The sequence below is a fragment of the Entelurus aequoreus genome, linkage group LG04, assembly GCF_033978785.1.
Source record: "Entelurus aequoreus isolate RoL-2023_Sb linkage group LG04, RoL_Eaeq_v1.1, whole genome shotgun sequence".
Classification (NCBI taxonomy): domain Eukaryota; kingdom Metazoa; phylum Chordata; class Actinopteri; order Syngnathiformes; family Syngnathidae; genus Entelurus; species Entelurus aequoreus.
The window spans coordinates 14,857,457-14,871,366 of record NC_084734.1 but is presented as its reverse complement, the minus strand read 5'-3'; the positions used below and the strand labels follow the sequence as shown (position 1 = coordinate 14,871,366).

The 13,910-nt window shown below is 41.1% G+C and overlaps 1 protein-coding gene across 8 annotated transcripts in view; it reads left to right on the top strand.

The window, feature by feature from the left end:
- The window catches only part of dlg3 (discs, large homolog 3 (Drosophila)), a 282,485-nt gene that overhangs the window by 258,513 nt on the left and 10,062 nt on the right, over window positions 1-13,910 (top strand). For 7 of the 8 annotated variants that reach the window (XM_062044293.1, XM_062044294.1, XM_062044295.1 and 4 more), the window contains 6 exons: window positions 5,433-5,474; window positions 5,715-5,765; window positions 11,108-11,209; window positions 11,273-11,445; window positions 11,513-11,622; window positions 11,694-11,785. In XM_062044293.1, coding sequence (XP_061900277.1) covers window positions 5,433-5,474; window positions 5,715-5,765; window positions 11,108-11,209; window positions 11,273-11,445; window positions 11,513-11,622; window positions 11,694-11,785 — 570 coding nt within the window. Of the gene's footprint in view, window positions 1-5,432; window positions 5,475-5,714; window positions 5,766-6,276; window positions 6,630-11,107; window positions 11,210-11,272; window positions 11,446-11,512; window positions 11,623-11,693; window positions 11,786-13,910 lie in introns of those variants that run through there. The other variant, XM_062044296.1, reaches the window with a different exon arrangement.

Below are 13,910 nucleotides of genomic sequence, written 5' to 3'. Positions count from 1 at the left end.
TCTGGACTGATGAATCACGCTTTTCCATCTGGCAATCCGATGGACCAGTCTGGGTTTGGAGGTTGCCAGGAGAACGCTACATTTCCGACTGCATTGTGCCGAGTGTGAAATTTGGTGGAGGAGGAATTATGGTGTGGGGTTGTTTTTCAGGAGTTGGGCTTGGCCCCTTAGTTCCAGTGAAAGGAACTTTGAATGCTCCAGGATACCAAAACATTTTGGACAATTCCATGGGACGGCACTTCAAGTTCGTATGTGAGTGAAGGCAGGTGGCCAAATACTTTTGGCAATATAGTGTGTATCACATACAGCAACCTTAATCAACAGATCCAGCTCTAGTGAAACACTTAAGCATTATGTAGCAGTATTGCGAAGTGCTAAACAGGAAATACGAACATAATAAAAAGATCCCTTACTGTACAATGTCTGCTCTCACTGCAATGATGACTGATAGGATGTTCATATCTTCCCGTTTAAATGAAGAATTGATCATTATCCACACGAAGGGCTGGAGGGAAAAGTTGCTGCCCGTAGACACCGTCTTTGTCTCCATCTCTGGGTATAAATTGAATGTCACAGATGAACAACTTTCAGATTCATGGCTAAATCTTCTTATTGTCCAGATGGGAGGCATGATTTCTAATCTAGAATAACTTTGAAGCGACGCAGCAGCAGCAGCAAGACTTTGGCCGGCTCAATTTTGCAGCATAAATAGTTTGTCTGTGTTAGCGCTTATACTAATATTGCCAAGATTTGGTAATATTCAGGTCGTGATATGTAAAGTACAGTGTTTCCCATAAACTGCCAAGATACCTGTGGCGGTGGGGTGGTCACCATGACATCATCAAGGAATTTGCATAATTTACTAAAATGATATGATTTTCTCTAAAAAGGCTCAAAAAATGTATACTTACTAATTAATAATAACAGTTTTGTTTTAAACATCCATCCATCCATTTTACAATATAATTACAACACTTTATGTACATATTTATATACAGATTTGAACAATAAGTTATTCACTGAAATATATTTATTAACTGTGGTTCTTACAAAAAATATATCTTATAAAATATAAAAGCTAAAATGTCTCTTAAAGCTCTGCCCCTTTAATTAGTGTATACTAAATAATTTAACTTTAGCCTACTACTACAACCATATTATTTACCAGCAACATAAAGTGAAACAGAGGCAGAGATGTCCTGCCTCAGTCAGTAACAAATAAACAGAAAACAGTAATGGTCAAATACAAATAAGGCAACAAGAGAATTATCCTACACTTTTCTTTTGTAAAGTAAATCTGAACAGCCTATATGGGCATCTACATCAACTATATGATTTGCCTGAGAAGCTGGACAGGATAAAAAATAAATTAAATTATTTTTTTATTTGTGGCGGACGTAATTCTTTCGTGGCGGGCCACGAAACACTGAAGTATTGTTGCCGTGCTTTTGGTCATTTAGAACAGTGGTCCCCCAACCTTTTTTGCACCACGGACCGATTTAATGTAGGCATTATTTTCAGGGACCGGCTTTCCACATGTGCCCGATAAATACAGCAAAAATAAGTGCATGGAAAATAAAACTCACTATAACGCTGAATTAGTGGGAGCTCTGGACTTGTTTGTTTGTAATGAGATGCAGATGGAAATCAGCCTTTGGCTACAATCTGTCACATGTATATTTTATATGTTCATTAATGTGCATTGTATCATGTCACAAAGTTGTAAAAAAATATAACAAATGGAAAATTTCAATGAGGAGTTTTATTGTACATCTATAAACAAGCGTATTGGTGTGTCTCGTGGGACAGGCGAAAGTTAAGTCAGAGAAAATGTGGTCGTTTATAAATTATTTAATGTTTCTCTGCGGTTTCACGGACCGGTACCGGGCCCCGGACCGGTGGTTGGGGACCACTGATTTTAGAAGGCTTGGTGGGAGGAATAGTGATCCCTCTGTTGACTTGTTGGCAGACTTTTTATTTATTTATCAAGGACTTAGAATGCATTAAAAAGACAGAACATATGTGTTCATGTCATACATAAGGATTGAGAATAACAAGCAGCACATCTCTTTCTAAAATGTGCTTATTTCCCAGTTCCCATTATGACGTCATCCCACCCAGAATCTACAAAAATTCCCGAAGACTATTCGCAGCAGAATATTTAAAATGGCCGTTAAAAGCGGCGGCATTTTGTGACATTTAGACGGTATCGTCGCGTATTTGTGAATACAATTGGATAGGGTTTAATGGATACTAGGGTTGTACGGTATACCGGTACTAGTATAGTATCGCGGTAGTAATGTATTAAAAACGGTACTATACTCTGTTTGAAAAGTACCGGTTCGCCATTTTAAAAAAAACATTTTTACAGGCGTCGTCGTCGTCATGTCGTGACATTGCTGGTTTTACGAGCAGAGGAGCATGTTTGGCATCGCGCACACAGAGTACTTACAAGTAGACAGAAAAGGGAGAATGGACGCATTTTGGCGTAAAAAGTAAAAATAAAGGTGAAGTTATAACACTGAAACACCCTCAGGAAGAGGTGCTTTAAAACATGGTTAGCTAGCAAGCGGCGAACGTCAATCCGCAATCGTCAGTGTTTTAGCTACTTCTAAATCACTAATCCTTGTCTCCATGGCGACAAATAAAGTATCATTATCACTGCAAGACGAGGAATAGCTAAACATGCTTCACGATGCAAACAAATGGGTGGATCTACACCTGACATCCACTGTAATGATACCGTGTACAGGAGCGTATCTAGTCGATACTACTATGATTACATCGATATTTTTTGTCATCAAACAATCTTTTTTTCCTTTTAAAAAAATGCACATGTTTATAAAGTCACTAAATACGTCCCTGGATACATGAGGACTTTGAATATGACCAATGTATGATCCTGCAACTGTTTGGTATCGGATCGATACCTAAATGTGTGGTATCATCCAAAGCTAATGTAAAGTATCAAGGAAGAGAAGAATAAGTGATTATTACATTTTAACAGAAGTGTAGATAGAACATGTTAAAACAGAAAATAAGCAGATAACAGTAAATGAACAAGTTTGAACATTTTTACAGTTTGTCTCTCATAATTTAGACAAAATAATAGGTAGATAAATGACACAATATGTTACTGCATACGTCAGCAGACTAATTAGGAGTCTTTCTTTGTTTACTTACTACTAAAAGACAAGTTGTCTAGTATGTTCACTATTTTATTTAAGAACTAAATTGCAATAATAAACATGTTAAATGGACCCTAAGATTTTTTGTTCAAATAAAGCCAATAATGCCATTTTTTGTGGTCCCCCTTAACCTCTTAAGGCCCAAGCTGTTTGTTTACATGCTTTTTTTTTTATTTCTCTTTGCTATTTGGGCTTATTGGACCATAATTAGAATAAAAACTAAGAATCATCTTTTGATATGATGTACTTAGTCCATAAGTACACAAACGTGTACTTCATGTGTAGTGACGTGCTAATTCTTATTTTTACACTTTTTTTCCCCCCAAATTCCATTGTATGTTATACGCTTCTGACACCACCAGATGGCAGTATAAGTGTCCACATAAGCGGCCATAAGACCCCAATTCAGTAGTGTACACAATTTTGGAAATAAGAGCTAAAAGATGCTGTCGACGCATGTGGCCACTAAGACCTTTAGAATTAATTAGAGATGTATCGAAATACGTTTTGGTACTGGTACCGGTACTATAATATTGGTATCGGGACAACACTACAATTGGATATGGTTTAATGGATACAATGAAACAATTAAGCAAATACATTCAACTTGTTTTTCCATTCTACTGCTACCACTGCTCCCCTCACCTCCCAGGGGGTGATCAAGGCTGACTGGTCAAATGCGGAGAATAATCCCACATGACAATCATTGGTACTTTAACTCGCAGTGACCGCAGTCGTCCAAAAGATGGCGCCGTGGCATAAACAATTACACACCATTTCAGTCCTGTGCTTGGGTCTAATGAAAACTATTGAACACAATATATTATGGGAATTAGCGTGTAAAAAAATCCATAAACTATTAGGGTTGGGTATCGTTTGAATTCGAACGATTCCGATTCTTTGTTTGGATTCCGATTCCTGACGATTCTCGAACCTGATTCTTCTTGTACCATGCCGGGATCAATGTGTTTGACAGGTAGTCCCTGGAAGGTGGTATGTATTTTGGGTTGAGAGATTTCACCATATCCCTGCAAACATAAACAAACATGTAATGTTGCTGTTACTGTTTAGCCCAGTATCAATTAGCTTAGCTCTAACGTTATTGCTTAACTAACCTAAATGTTGGAGATTCCACCTCTGAAAAGGGATGCAGTCTTTTGACTATGTGTGCAGTGACCTTTCTGTGGCACCGACATCTTCCCCATTGCCGCTACGGTGAACGGAGTACGCTGAGCACATCGCGGAGCCTGGCTAGCAGGTTGTAAATTGTCTATGAAAAAATACGCGGGCTAATTTGTTAGCTGCCTCAACGTTGGCGCAAAACACTATTTATTGCATATATATTGTTTTACTTACCGGATTCGGACTGCAGTGCAGTCACCGAGGTGCCAGGCTGGGCGTCGGAGCCAGAGGAGGACGGTCGGCGCAGCGCGTCGAAGACGGGACACGCATTTATTTGTACTCCATGAACTCGGAGGTGCTTCATCATGTTCGACGTGCACCCTCCGAAGCACGAAACAGTCCTGTCGCACGTGTTACATTTCGCCGATATTTCATTTTTTTTTAGTAAAATAAAGCCACACTTTCGACCGCCGACGCCCGCTATCCATGCTTGACTGACTCGCTCGGCTACATAGGCTCGGCTATGCTAACACTTCCGGCGGTGGGTGCTTCTTCGTTGGTGTTCAGCGGCTTCTTCTTCCGGTCGGCGGACTTATTCTTTTTTTCCGGTCGGCGGACTGGGTATCGAAACTAGGAATCGAAATTTAAGCTTTTGAACGATTCCGGAAGAATCGGAAAGTTAGTCCCTGTTCCACTCGATACCCAACCCTATAAACTATAGATGCACCGTTTTATAAGCCGCAGGGCTCAAAGTGTAGGAAAAAAGTAGCGACTTATCGTCCAGAATTGACGGTATTTTTTGCCTTTAAAATGTGTCCCCAATACTTTTATGCATATTGTATTACACACACACACACACAAGGGAGTCACTGGAGCTGGGTGTTGCCATGGTCCAGCGGTCAGTGTGGTCTTGTCCTGACCAGATGTGTTGCAATAGGAAACCTCCAATTGAGGGATTGTGGGTCAGTCGGGATCCTATCAGAGGAAACACCTCATATTTCCTTATTGCCAGCATGTCCCTACAAGCACCAGTGCATGGCTGCCACTGCTGCAGCGTTCAGGACCTCTGCTTCCACTTCTTACTTTCTTTGATACGTGACGTGTCGCTCTCTTGCGTTTCAGAATGTCTGACATCCAACACCAGTGACAGTGAAAGCAGTTCAAGTGAGTCTTTGGCTTCTTTTTTTTTTTTGGTTTGGGAGGGAAAAGTCACAATTCTACTTCTTCCAACTCCGAGAGCTTTGATTAAGGACATTTGATCTTAAGCCCGGGCTCTAAGGTCATTTTGGCAGTTTAAAAAAAAGACTACAAGCCCACCATCTGTCCTACGAGGGATAAAGACATTGAGGCTCGCCCACACGGTGTGATATCAGCCATCTGATGACTTGCTTTGTCTTATCACAGAGGGCCAGGAGGACACCATCCTCTCCTACGAGCCAGTCATTCGACAGGAAAGTAAGTCCACACACCTCTCTGTCTTTACACACTGCATATTTTACATCAAATATAGGAGGGTTAACCTATAAATACATGCTAGTTATGGGCAGCGCGGTGGAACAGGGGTTAGTGCATGTGCCGCACAATACGAAGGTCCTGAGTAGTCCTGAGTTCAATCCCGGGCTCGGGATCTTTCTGTGTGGAGTTTGCATGTTCTCCCCGTGACTGCGTGGGTACTCCGGCTTCCTCCCACCTCCAAAAACATGCACTAAATGGGCCCCAGTGTGTGAATGTTGTCTGTCTATCTGTGTTGGCCCTGTGATGAGGTGGCGACTTGTCCAGGGTGTACCCCGCCTTCCGCCCGAATGCAGCTGAAATAGGCTCCAGCACCCCCCGCGACCCCGAAAAGATTTTATTTTAATCTGCCAGAAAATGTCCTTAACATTTATGCAGGTAGAAATATCACAGATGTAATTCTTGGACAATCAAAGCATGATCGTAATGAAATACAGTTTTCATTTTGTTACAGTAGCGGATGTTTATCATGAAGCCGGAAGTCTGATTGGTTTGAGAAGGTGTCTTGACGACAAGAATGAAGAATTATGAAGACTTCCTGCCTACGGTCTTCCTCCTGCCTCGGTCTTTCCTTTAAAGCAGTCCCAGTAACAATCCACATGTGATGTTATCACAGCAGTAAACTGCCTCTAAAGCTCCTCCCTGCAAAGCCCGCCAGCCCGCAGTCGCTCCAGTCACGTGGTCTCACAGTGATGGGACATAAAATAGTCTTTTCTTGACGGGAGAACGACTTTGAACTTTGGCTTTCCATATTGTACCTTTTCTTTCTGCATTTCTGCTCGCTTTTTTCCTCTTGTGGCTCCACAGTCACTAAAATATATGTACCATATTTTTCGGACTATAAGGCGCACTTCACTTCCTTTCATGTTCTCAAAAATACTTTACATAATAAAAATATATAACCATATTTTTCGGACTATAAGGCGCACTTAAATTCCTTTAATTTTCTCAAAAATACTTTACATAATAAAAATATGTACCATATTTTTCGGACTATAAGGCGCACATCAATTCCTTTCATTTTCTCAAAAATACTTTACATAATAAAAATTTAATGTACCATATTTTTCGGACTTTAAGGCGCACTTAAATTCCTTTAATTTTTCTCAAAAATACTTTACATAATAAAAATATATGTACCATATTTTTCGGACTATAAGGCGCACTTCAATTCCTTTCATGTTCTCAAAAATACTTTACATAATAAAAATATATAACCATATTTTTCGGACTATAAGGCGCACTTAAATTCCTTTAATTTTCTCAAAAATACTTTACATAATAAAAATATGTACCATATTTTTCGGACTATAAGGCGCACTTCAATTCCTTTCATGTTCTCAAAAATACTTTACATAATAAAAATATATAACCATATTTTTCGGACTATAAGGCGCACTTAAATTCCTTTCATTTTCTCAAAAATACTTTACATAAAAATATATAAACATATTTTTCGGACTATAAGGCGCACTTCAATTCCTTTCATGTTCTCAAAAATACTTTACATAATAAAAATATATAACCATATTTTTCGGACTATAAGGCGCACTTCAATTCCTGCCATTTTCTCAAAAATACTTTACATAATAAAAATATATGTACCATATTTGTCAGACTACAAGGCGCACTTCAATTCCTGTCATTTTCTCAAAAATACTTTACAAAATAAAAATATATGTACCCTATTTTTCGGACTTTTAGGCGCACTTAAATTTCTTTCATTTTCTCAAAAGTACTTTACATAATAAAAATATATGTACCATATTTTTCGGACTATAAGGTGCACTTCAATTCCTTTCATGTTCTCAAAAATACTTTACATAATAAAAATATATAACCATATTTTTCTGACTTTGAGGCGCACTTAAATTACTTTAATTTTCTCAAAAATACTTAACATAATAAAAATATATGTACCATATTTTTCGGACTATAAGGCGCACTTAAATTCCTTTCATTTTCTCAAAAATGGACGGTGCGCCTTATAACCCGGTGCACCTAATTTACCGATTAATTCTGGTTGTGCTCACTGACCTCGGAGCAATTTTATTTGGTACATGGTGTAAATGATAAGTGTGACCAGTAGATGGCAGTCACACATAAGAGATACGTGAAGACTGCAGGATGACACCTGTTCAATTGTCTGTGGACTTTCCATATATGGTAAAGTTTCACCCAAAGTGCTTTGCGCGTGTCCGACAATGTAGTCAATAAGCTCCTTTTTCTCTTATCCTCTTGTTGCTGTTGTCATTTCTAATACAAAGTAGCGTACAGTTCCAACTCATATCCGTCAGTAGATTCGCTATGGAAGCGCTAAAAACCACCGCTACAACAAAGATGACGGGGAGAAGGCGCTGTCGAAGGTGAGCCACATAAATAAGACCGCCCACAAAACAGCGCATCCTGAAGAGACTGTCAGAAAGTGACTTGAAGATAAGTAAAACATCATCCATGCAACATTTTGACCAAAGAACCACCATCACATGTTATGTAGACCACAAGGAAGTCTTTTACATTTACAAAAAAATCATAATAAAACACTTTTAATGCGCCCTTTGTATGAAAATAGACCCGCTCATCAGCAGGGTGCCTTAGAATCCGGTGCGCCCTATGGTCCCGAAAAGAGCATATGTTACAACCAACCCCAACTGGAATGTTTTTTCTGTAACAAATAGTTAGCTGGCGAATGACAATGTGAACTAAAGTTTTGTTTCAAATAGGGTTTGTATGTACACTGGTATTGGTATAGTACCGCCATACTAATGGGTCATATTCGGTACTATACCGCCTCTATAAAGTGCCCCCCTGTCATCACATCGTCGTGGCATTGCTGGTTTTACGAGCAGAGGAGCATGTTCGGCAGTGCGCTCACACAGAGTACTTACAAGCAGACAGTGTGTAGACAGAAAAGGATGAATGGACGCATTTTGGTGTAAAGAGTAAAGATAAAGGTGAAGTTATAACACTGAAACACCCTCAGGAAGAGGTGCTTTAAGACATGGCTAGCTAGTCTGCAGTGCTTTAGCTACTTCTAAATCACTAATCCTTGTCTCCATGACGACAAATAATGTAAGGTTTTTACAAGTAGCATTATCACTGCAGGACGAGGAATAGCTAAACAAGAGCTCTGATCCTAAATCTGTACATTTCCATACCACACAATGAGAGCCAGACAGCTCCCCCTGGTGGAGAGATGAACATGGTGTGACAGCCAATACTTTATGACCCCTTCTCAACCTCTACTTGCCCAAAGGGGGCGGAGCCAAGCAGGTTGTTTAATGCAGTGTTTTTTTCAACCTTTTTTGAGCCAAGGCACATTTTTTGTGTTGAAAAAATGCGGAGGCACACCACCAGCAGAAATCACTAAAACAACGAAACTCAGTTGACAGTAAAAAGTGGTTGTCGCAATTGTTGGATATGACTTTAAAGCATAACCAAACATGCATCACTATAGCTCTTGTCTCAAAGTAGGTGTACTGTCACCACCTGTCACATCACACCCTGACTTATTTTGGCTGTGTAGTGTTTTAGTTCTTGTCTTGCGCTCTTATTTTGGAGGCTTTTTCTCTTGTTTTGGTATTTTCCTGTAGCAGGTTTCATGTCTTCCTTTGAGCGATATTTCCCGCATCTACTTTGTTTTAGCAATCAAGAATATTTCAGTTGCTTTTATCCTTCTTTGTGGGGACATTGTTGATTGTCATGTCATGTTCAGATGTGCATTGTGGGCGCCGTCTTTGCTCCGCAGTAAGTCTTTGCTGTCATCCAGCATTCTGTTTTTTGTTTACTTTGTAGCCAGTTCAGTTTTAGTTTTGTGTGAGCGACATTTCCCACATCTACTTTGTTTTTATCCTTCTTTGTGGGGACATGTCGATTGTCATGTCACATTCGGATGTGCATTGTGGACGCCGTCTTTGCTCTGTAGTAAGTCTTTGCTGTCGTCCAGCATTCTGTTTTTGTTTACTTGGTAGCCAGTTCAGTTTTAGTTTCGCGTGAGTGATATTTCCCGCATCTACTTTGTTTTACCAATCAAGAATATTTCAGTTGCTTTTATCCTTCTTTGTGGGGACATTGTTGATTGTCATGTCATGTTCGGATGTACATTGTGGACGCCGTCTTTGCTCCGCAGTAAGTCTTTGCTGTCGTCCAGCATTCTGTTTTTGTTTACTTTGTAGCCAGTTCAGTTTTAGTTTCGTTCTGCGTAGCCTTCCCTAAGCTTCAATGCCTTTTCTTAGGGGCATTCACCTTTTTGTTTATTTTTGGTTTAAGCATTAGACACCTTTTTACCTGCACGCTGCCCCCCGCCGTTCCCGACATTTACAAAGCAATTGGCTAGCAGTTTCATATCTTCCTTTTAGCGATATTTCACGCATCCTACTTTGTTTTACCAATCAAGAATATTTCAGTTGTTTTTATCCTTCTTTGTGGGGACATTGTTGATTGTCATGTCATGTTCGGATGTACATTGTGGACGCCGTCTTTGCTCCGCAGTAAGTCTTTGCTGTCGTCCAGCATTCTGTTTTTGTTTACTTTGTAGCCAGTTCAGTTTTAGTTTCGTGTGAGCGACATTTCCCGCATCTACTTTGTTTTTATCCTTCTTTGTGGGGACATTGTCGATTGTCATGTCACATTCGGATGTGCATTGTGTACGCCGTCTTTGCTCTGTAGTAAGTCTTTGCTGTCGTCCAGCATTCTGTTTTTTGTTTTACTTTGTAGCCAGTTCAGTTTTAGTTTCATGTGAGCGATATTTCCCGCATCTACTTTGTTTTACCAATCAAGAATATTTCAGTTGCTTTTATCCTTCTTTGTGGGGACATTGTTGATTGTCATGTCATGTTCGGATGTACATTGTGGACGCCGTCTTTGCTCCACAGTAAGTCTTTGCTGTCGTCCAGCATTCTGTTTTTGTTTACTTTGTAGCCAGTTCAGTTTTAGTTTCGTTCTGCGTAGCCTTCCCTAAGCTTCAATGCCTTTTCTTAGGGGCATTCACCTTTTTGTTTATTTTTGATTTAAGCATTAGACACCTTTTTACCTGCACACTGCCTCCCGCTGTTTTCGACATCTACAAAGCAATTAGCTACCTGCTGCCACCTACTGATATGGAAGAGTATTACACGGTTACTCTGCCGAGTTCTAGACAGCACCGACACTCAACAACAACACATCATTTGCAGACTATAATTACTGGTTTGTAAAAAATATTTTTAACCCAAATAGGTGAAATTAGATCACCTCCCACGGCACACCAGACTGTAATGAGCTGTGGTCCTTGTTCTCTTCCTCAGTCCACTACACAAGACCCGTGATCATCCTGGGCCCCATGAAGGACCGAGTGAACGACGACCTCATCTCAGAGTTCCCCCACAAGTTCGGTTCCTGCGTACCCCGTGAGTTTGGCCACGCCCACACACGGCGAGCGCAGCCGCTAAGACCTTTTCCTCCCCCCGCAGACACCACGCGTCCGAGGCGGGAGAACGAGATGGACGGTCAGGATTATCACTTTGTGGGCTCGCGCGAGCAGATGGAGAAAGACATCCAGGACAACAAGTTCATCGAGGCGGGTCAGTTCAATGAGAACTTGTACGGGACCAGCATCCTGTCGGTCAGGACGGTGGCTGAGCGGGTACGTGTCATGGCTCCTCCTCCTCCTCGCAGCCAGAGTGTGGACTCTAACTCTGTCACGTCCACAGGGGAAGCACTGCATCCTGGACGTGTCGGGCAACGCCATCAAACGACTGCAGCAAGCACAACTTTACCCCATCGCCATCTTTATTAAACCAAAATCCATCGAGGCCCTCATGTAAGCACGCTTGGTGGTCCTGGTGAGGTGGTCTGGTCCTAACCTTGACCTCGGTTTTCCTTTCCTTTTAGGGAGATGAACAAGAGGCAGACGTACGAGCAGGCCAACAAAGTCTTCGACAAGGCGGTCAAGCTGGAGCAAGACTTTGGAGAGTTTTTCACAGGTAGGAACTAAGACTTCTACTCCTTGGACTCTAGATTTGTTGCACTCGGGTCAAAACCAACCAAGCAGTAAAGTCCGCATGTTACCACGGAAACGTCCAGCTGACTTACTAGAAGTTACTTTCATCAATGTGGTTTATATCTGTGTTGCACTCATGCTGTTTATGTCCGTGTTGCACTCATGCTGTTTATGTCCGTGTTGCACTCGTGCTGTTTTAATGTCCATGTTGCACTCATGCTGTTTATGTCCATGTTGCACTCATGCTGTTTATGTCCATGTTGCACTCATGCTGTTTATGTCCGTGTTGCACTCATGCTGTTTATGTCCGTGTTGCACTCATGCTGTTTATGTCCGTGTTGCACTCATGCTGTTTATGTCCATGTTGCACTCATGCTGTTTATGTCCGTGTTGCACTCATGCTGTTTATGTCCGTGTTGCACTCATGCTGTTTATGTCCATGTTGCACTCATGCTGTTTTTATGTCCGTGTTGCACTCATGCTGTTTTAATGTCTGTGTTGCACTCATGCTGTTTTAATGTCCATGTTGCACTCATGCTGTTTATGTCCATGTTGCACTCATGCTGTTTTTATGTCCGTGTTGCACTCATGCTGTTTTTATGTCCGTGTTGCACTCGTGCTGTTTTAATGTCCGTGTTGCACTCATGCTGTTTTAATGTCCATGTTGCACTCATGCTGTTTATGTCCGTGTTGCACTCATGCTGTTTATGTCCATGTTGCACTCATGCTGTTTTTATGTCCGTGTTGCACTCATGCTGTTTTAATGTCCGTGTTGCACTCATGCTGTTTATGTCCGTGTTGCACTCATGCTGTTTATGTCCATGTTGCACTCATGCTGTTTTTATGTCCGTGTTGCACTCATGCTGTTTTTATGTCCGTGTTGCACTCGTGCTGTTTTAATGTCCGTGTTGCACTCATGCTGTTTTAATGTCCATGTTGCACTCATGCTGTTTATGTCCGTGTTGCACTCATGCTGTTTATGTCTGTGTTGCACTCATGCTGTTTATGTCCGTGTTGCACTCATGCTGTTTATGTCCGTGTTGCACTCGTGCTGTTTTAATGTCCATGTTGAACTCATGCTGTTTATGTCCGTGTTGCACTCATGCTGTTTATGTCCGTGTTGCACTCATGCTGTTTTAATGTCCGTGTTGCACTCATGCTGTTTTAATGTCCATGTTGCACTCATGCTGTTTATGTCCATGTTGCACTCATGCTGTTTATGTCCATGTTGCACTCATGCTGTTTATGTCCATGTTGCACTCATGCTGTTTATGTCCATGTTGCACTCATGCTGTTTATGTCCATGTTGCACTCGTGCTGTTTATGTCCATGTTGCATTAATGCTGTTTTAATGTCCGTGTTGAACTCATGCTGTTTATGTCCGTGTTGCACTCATGCTGTTTATGTCCGTGTTGCACTCATGCTGTTTATGTCCATGTTGCACTCATGCTGTTTATGTCCGTGTTGCACTCATGCTGTTTATGTCCATGTTGCACTCATGCTGTTTTTATGTCCGTGTTGCACTCATGCTGTTTATGTCCGTGTTGCACTCATGCTGTTTTTATGTCCGTGTTGCACTCATGCTGTTTTAATGTCTGTGTTGCACTCATGCTGTTTTAATGTCCATGTTGCACTCATGCTGTTTATGTCCATGTTGCACTCATGCTGTTTTTATGTCCATGTTGCACTCATGCTGTTTATGTCCATGTTGCACTCATGCTGTTTTTATGTCCGTGTTGCACTCATGCTGTTTATGTCCATGTTGCACTCATGCTGTTTATGTCCATGTTGCACTCATGCTGTTTTTATGTCCGTGTTGAACTCATGCTGTTTATGTCCATGTTGCACTCGTGCTGTTTATGTCCATGTTGCACTCGTGCTGTTTATGTCCATGTTGCATTAATGCTGTTTTAATGTCCGTGTTGCACTCATGCTGTTTTAATGTCCATGTTGCACTCATGCTGTTTTTATGTCCGTGTTGCACTCATGCTGTTTATGTCCATGTTGCACTCGTGCTGTTTATGTCCATGTTGCATTAATGCTGTTTTTATGTCTGTGTTGAACTCATGCTGCACTTATGTTCGTGTTGCACTCGTGCTGTTTATGTC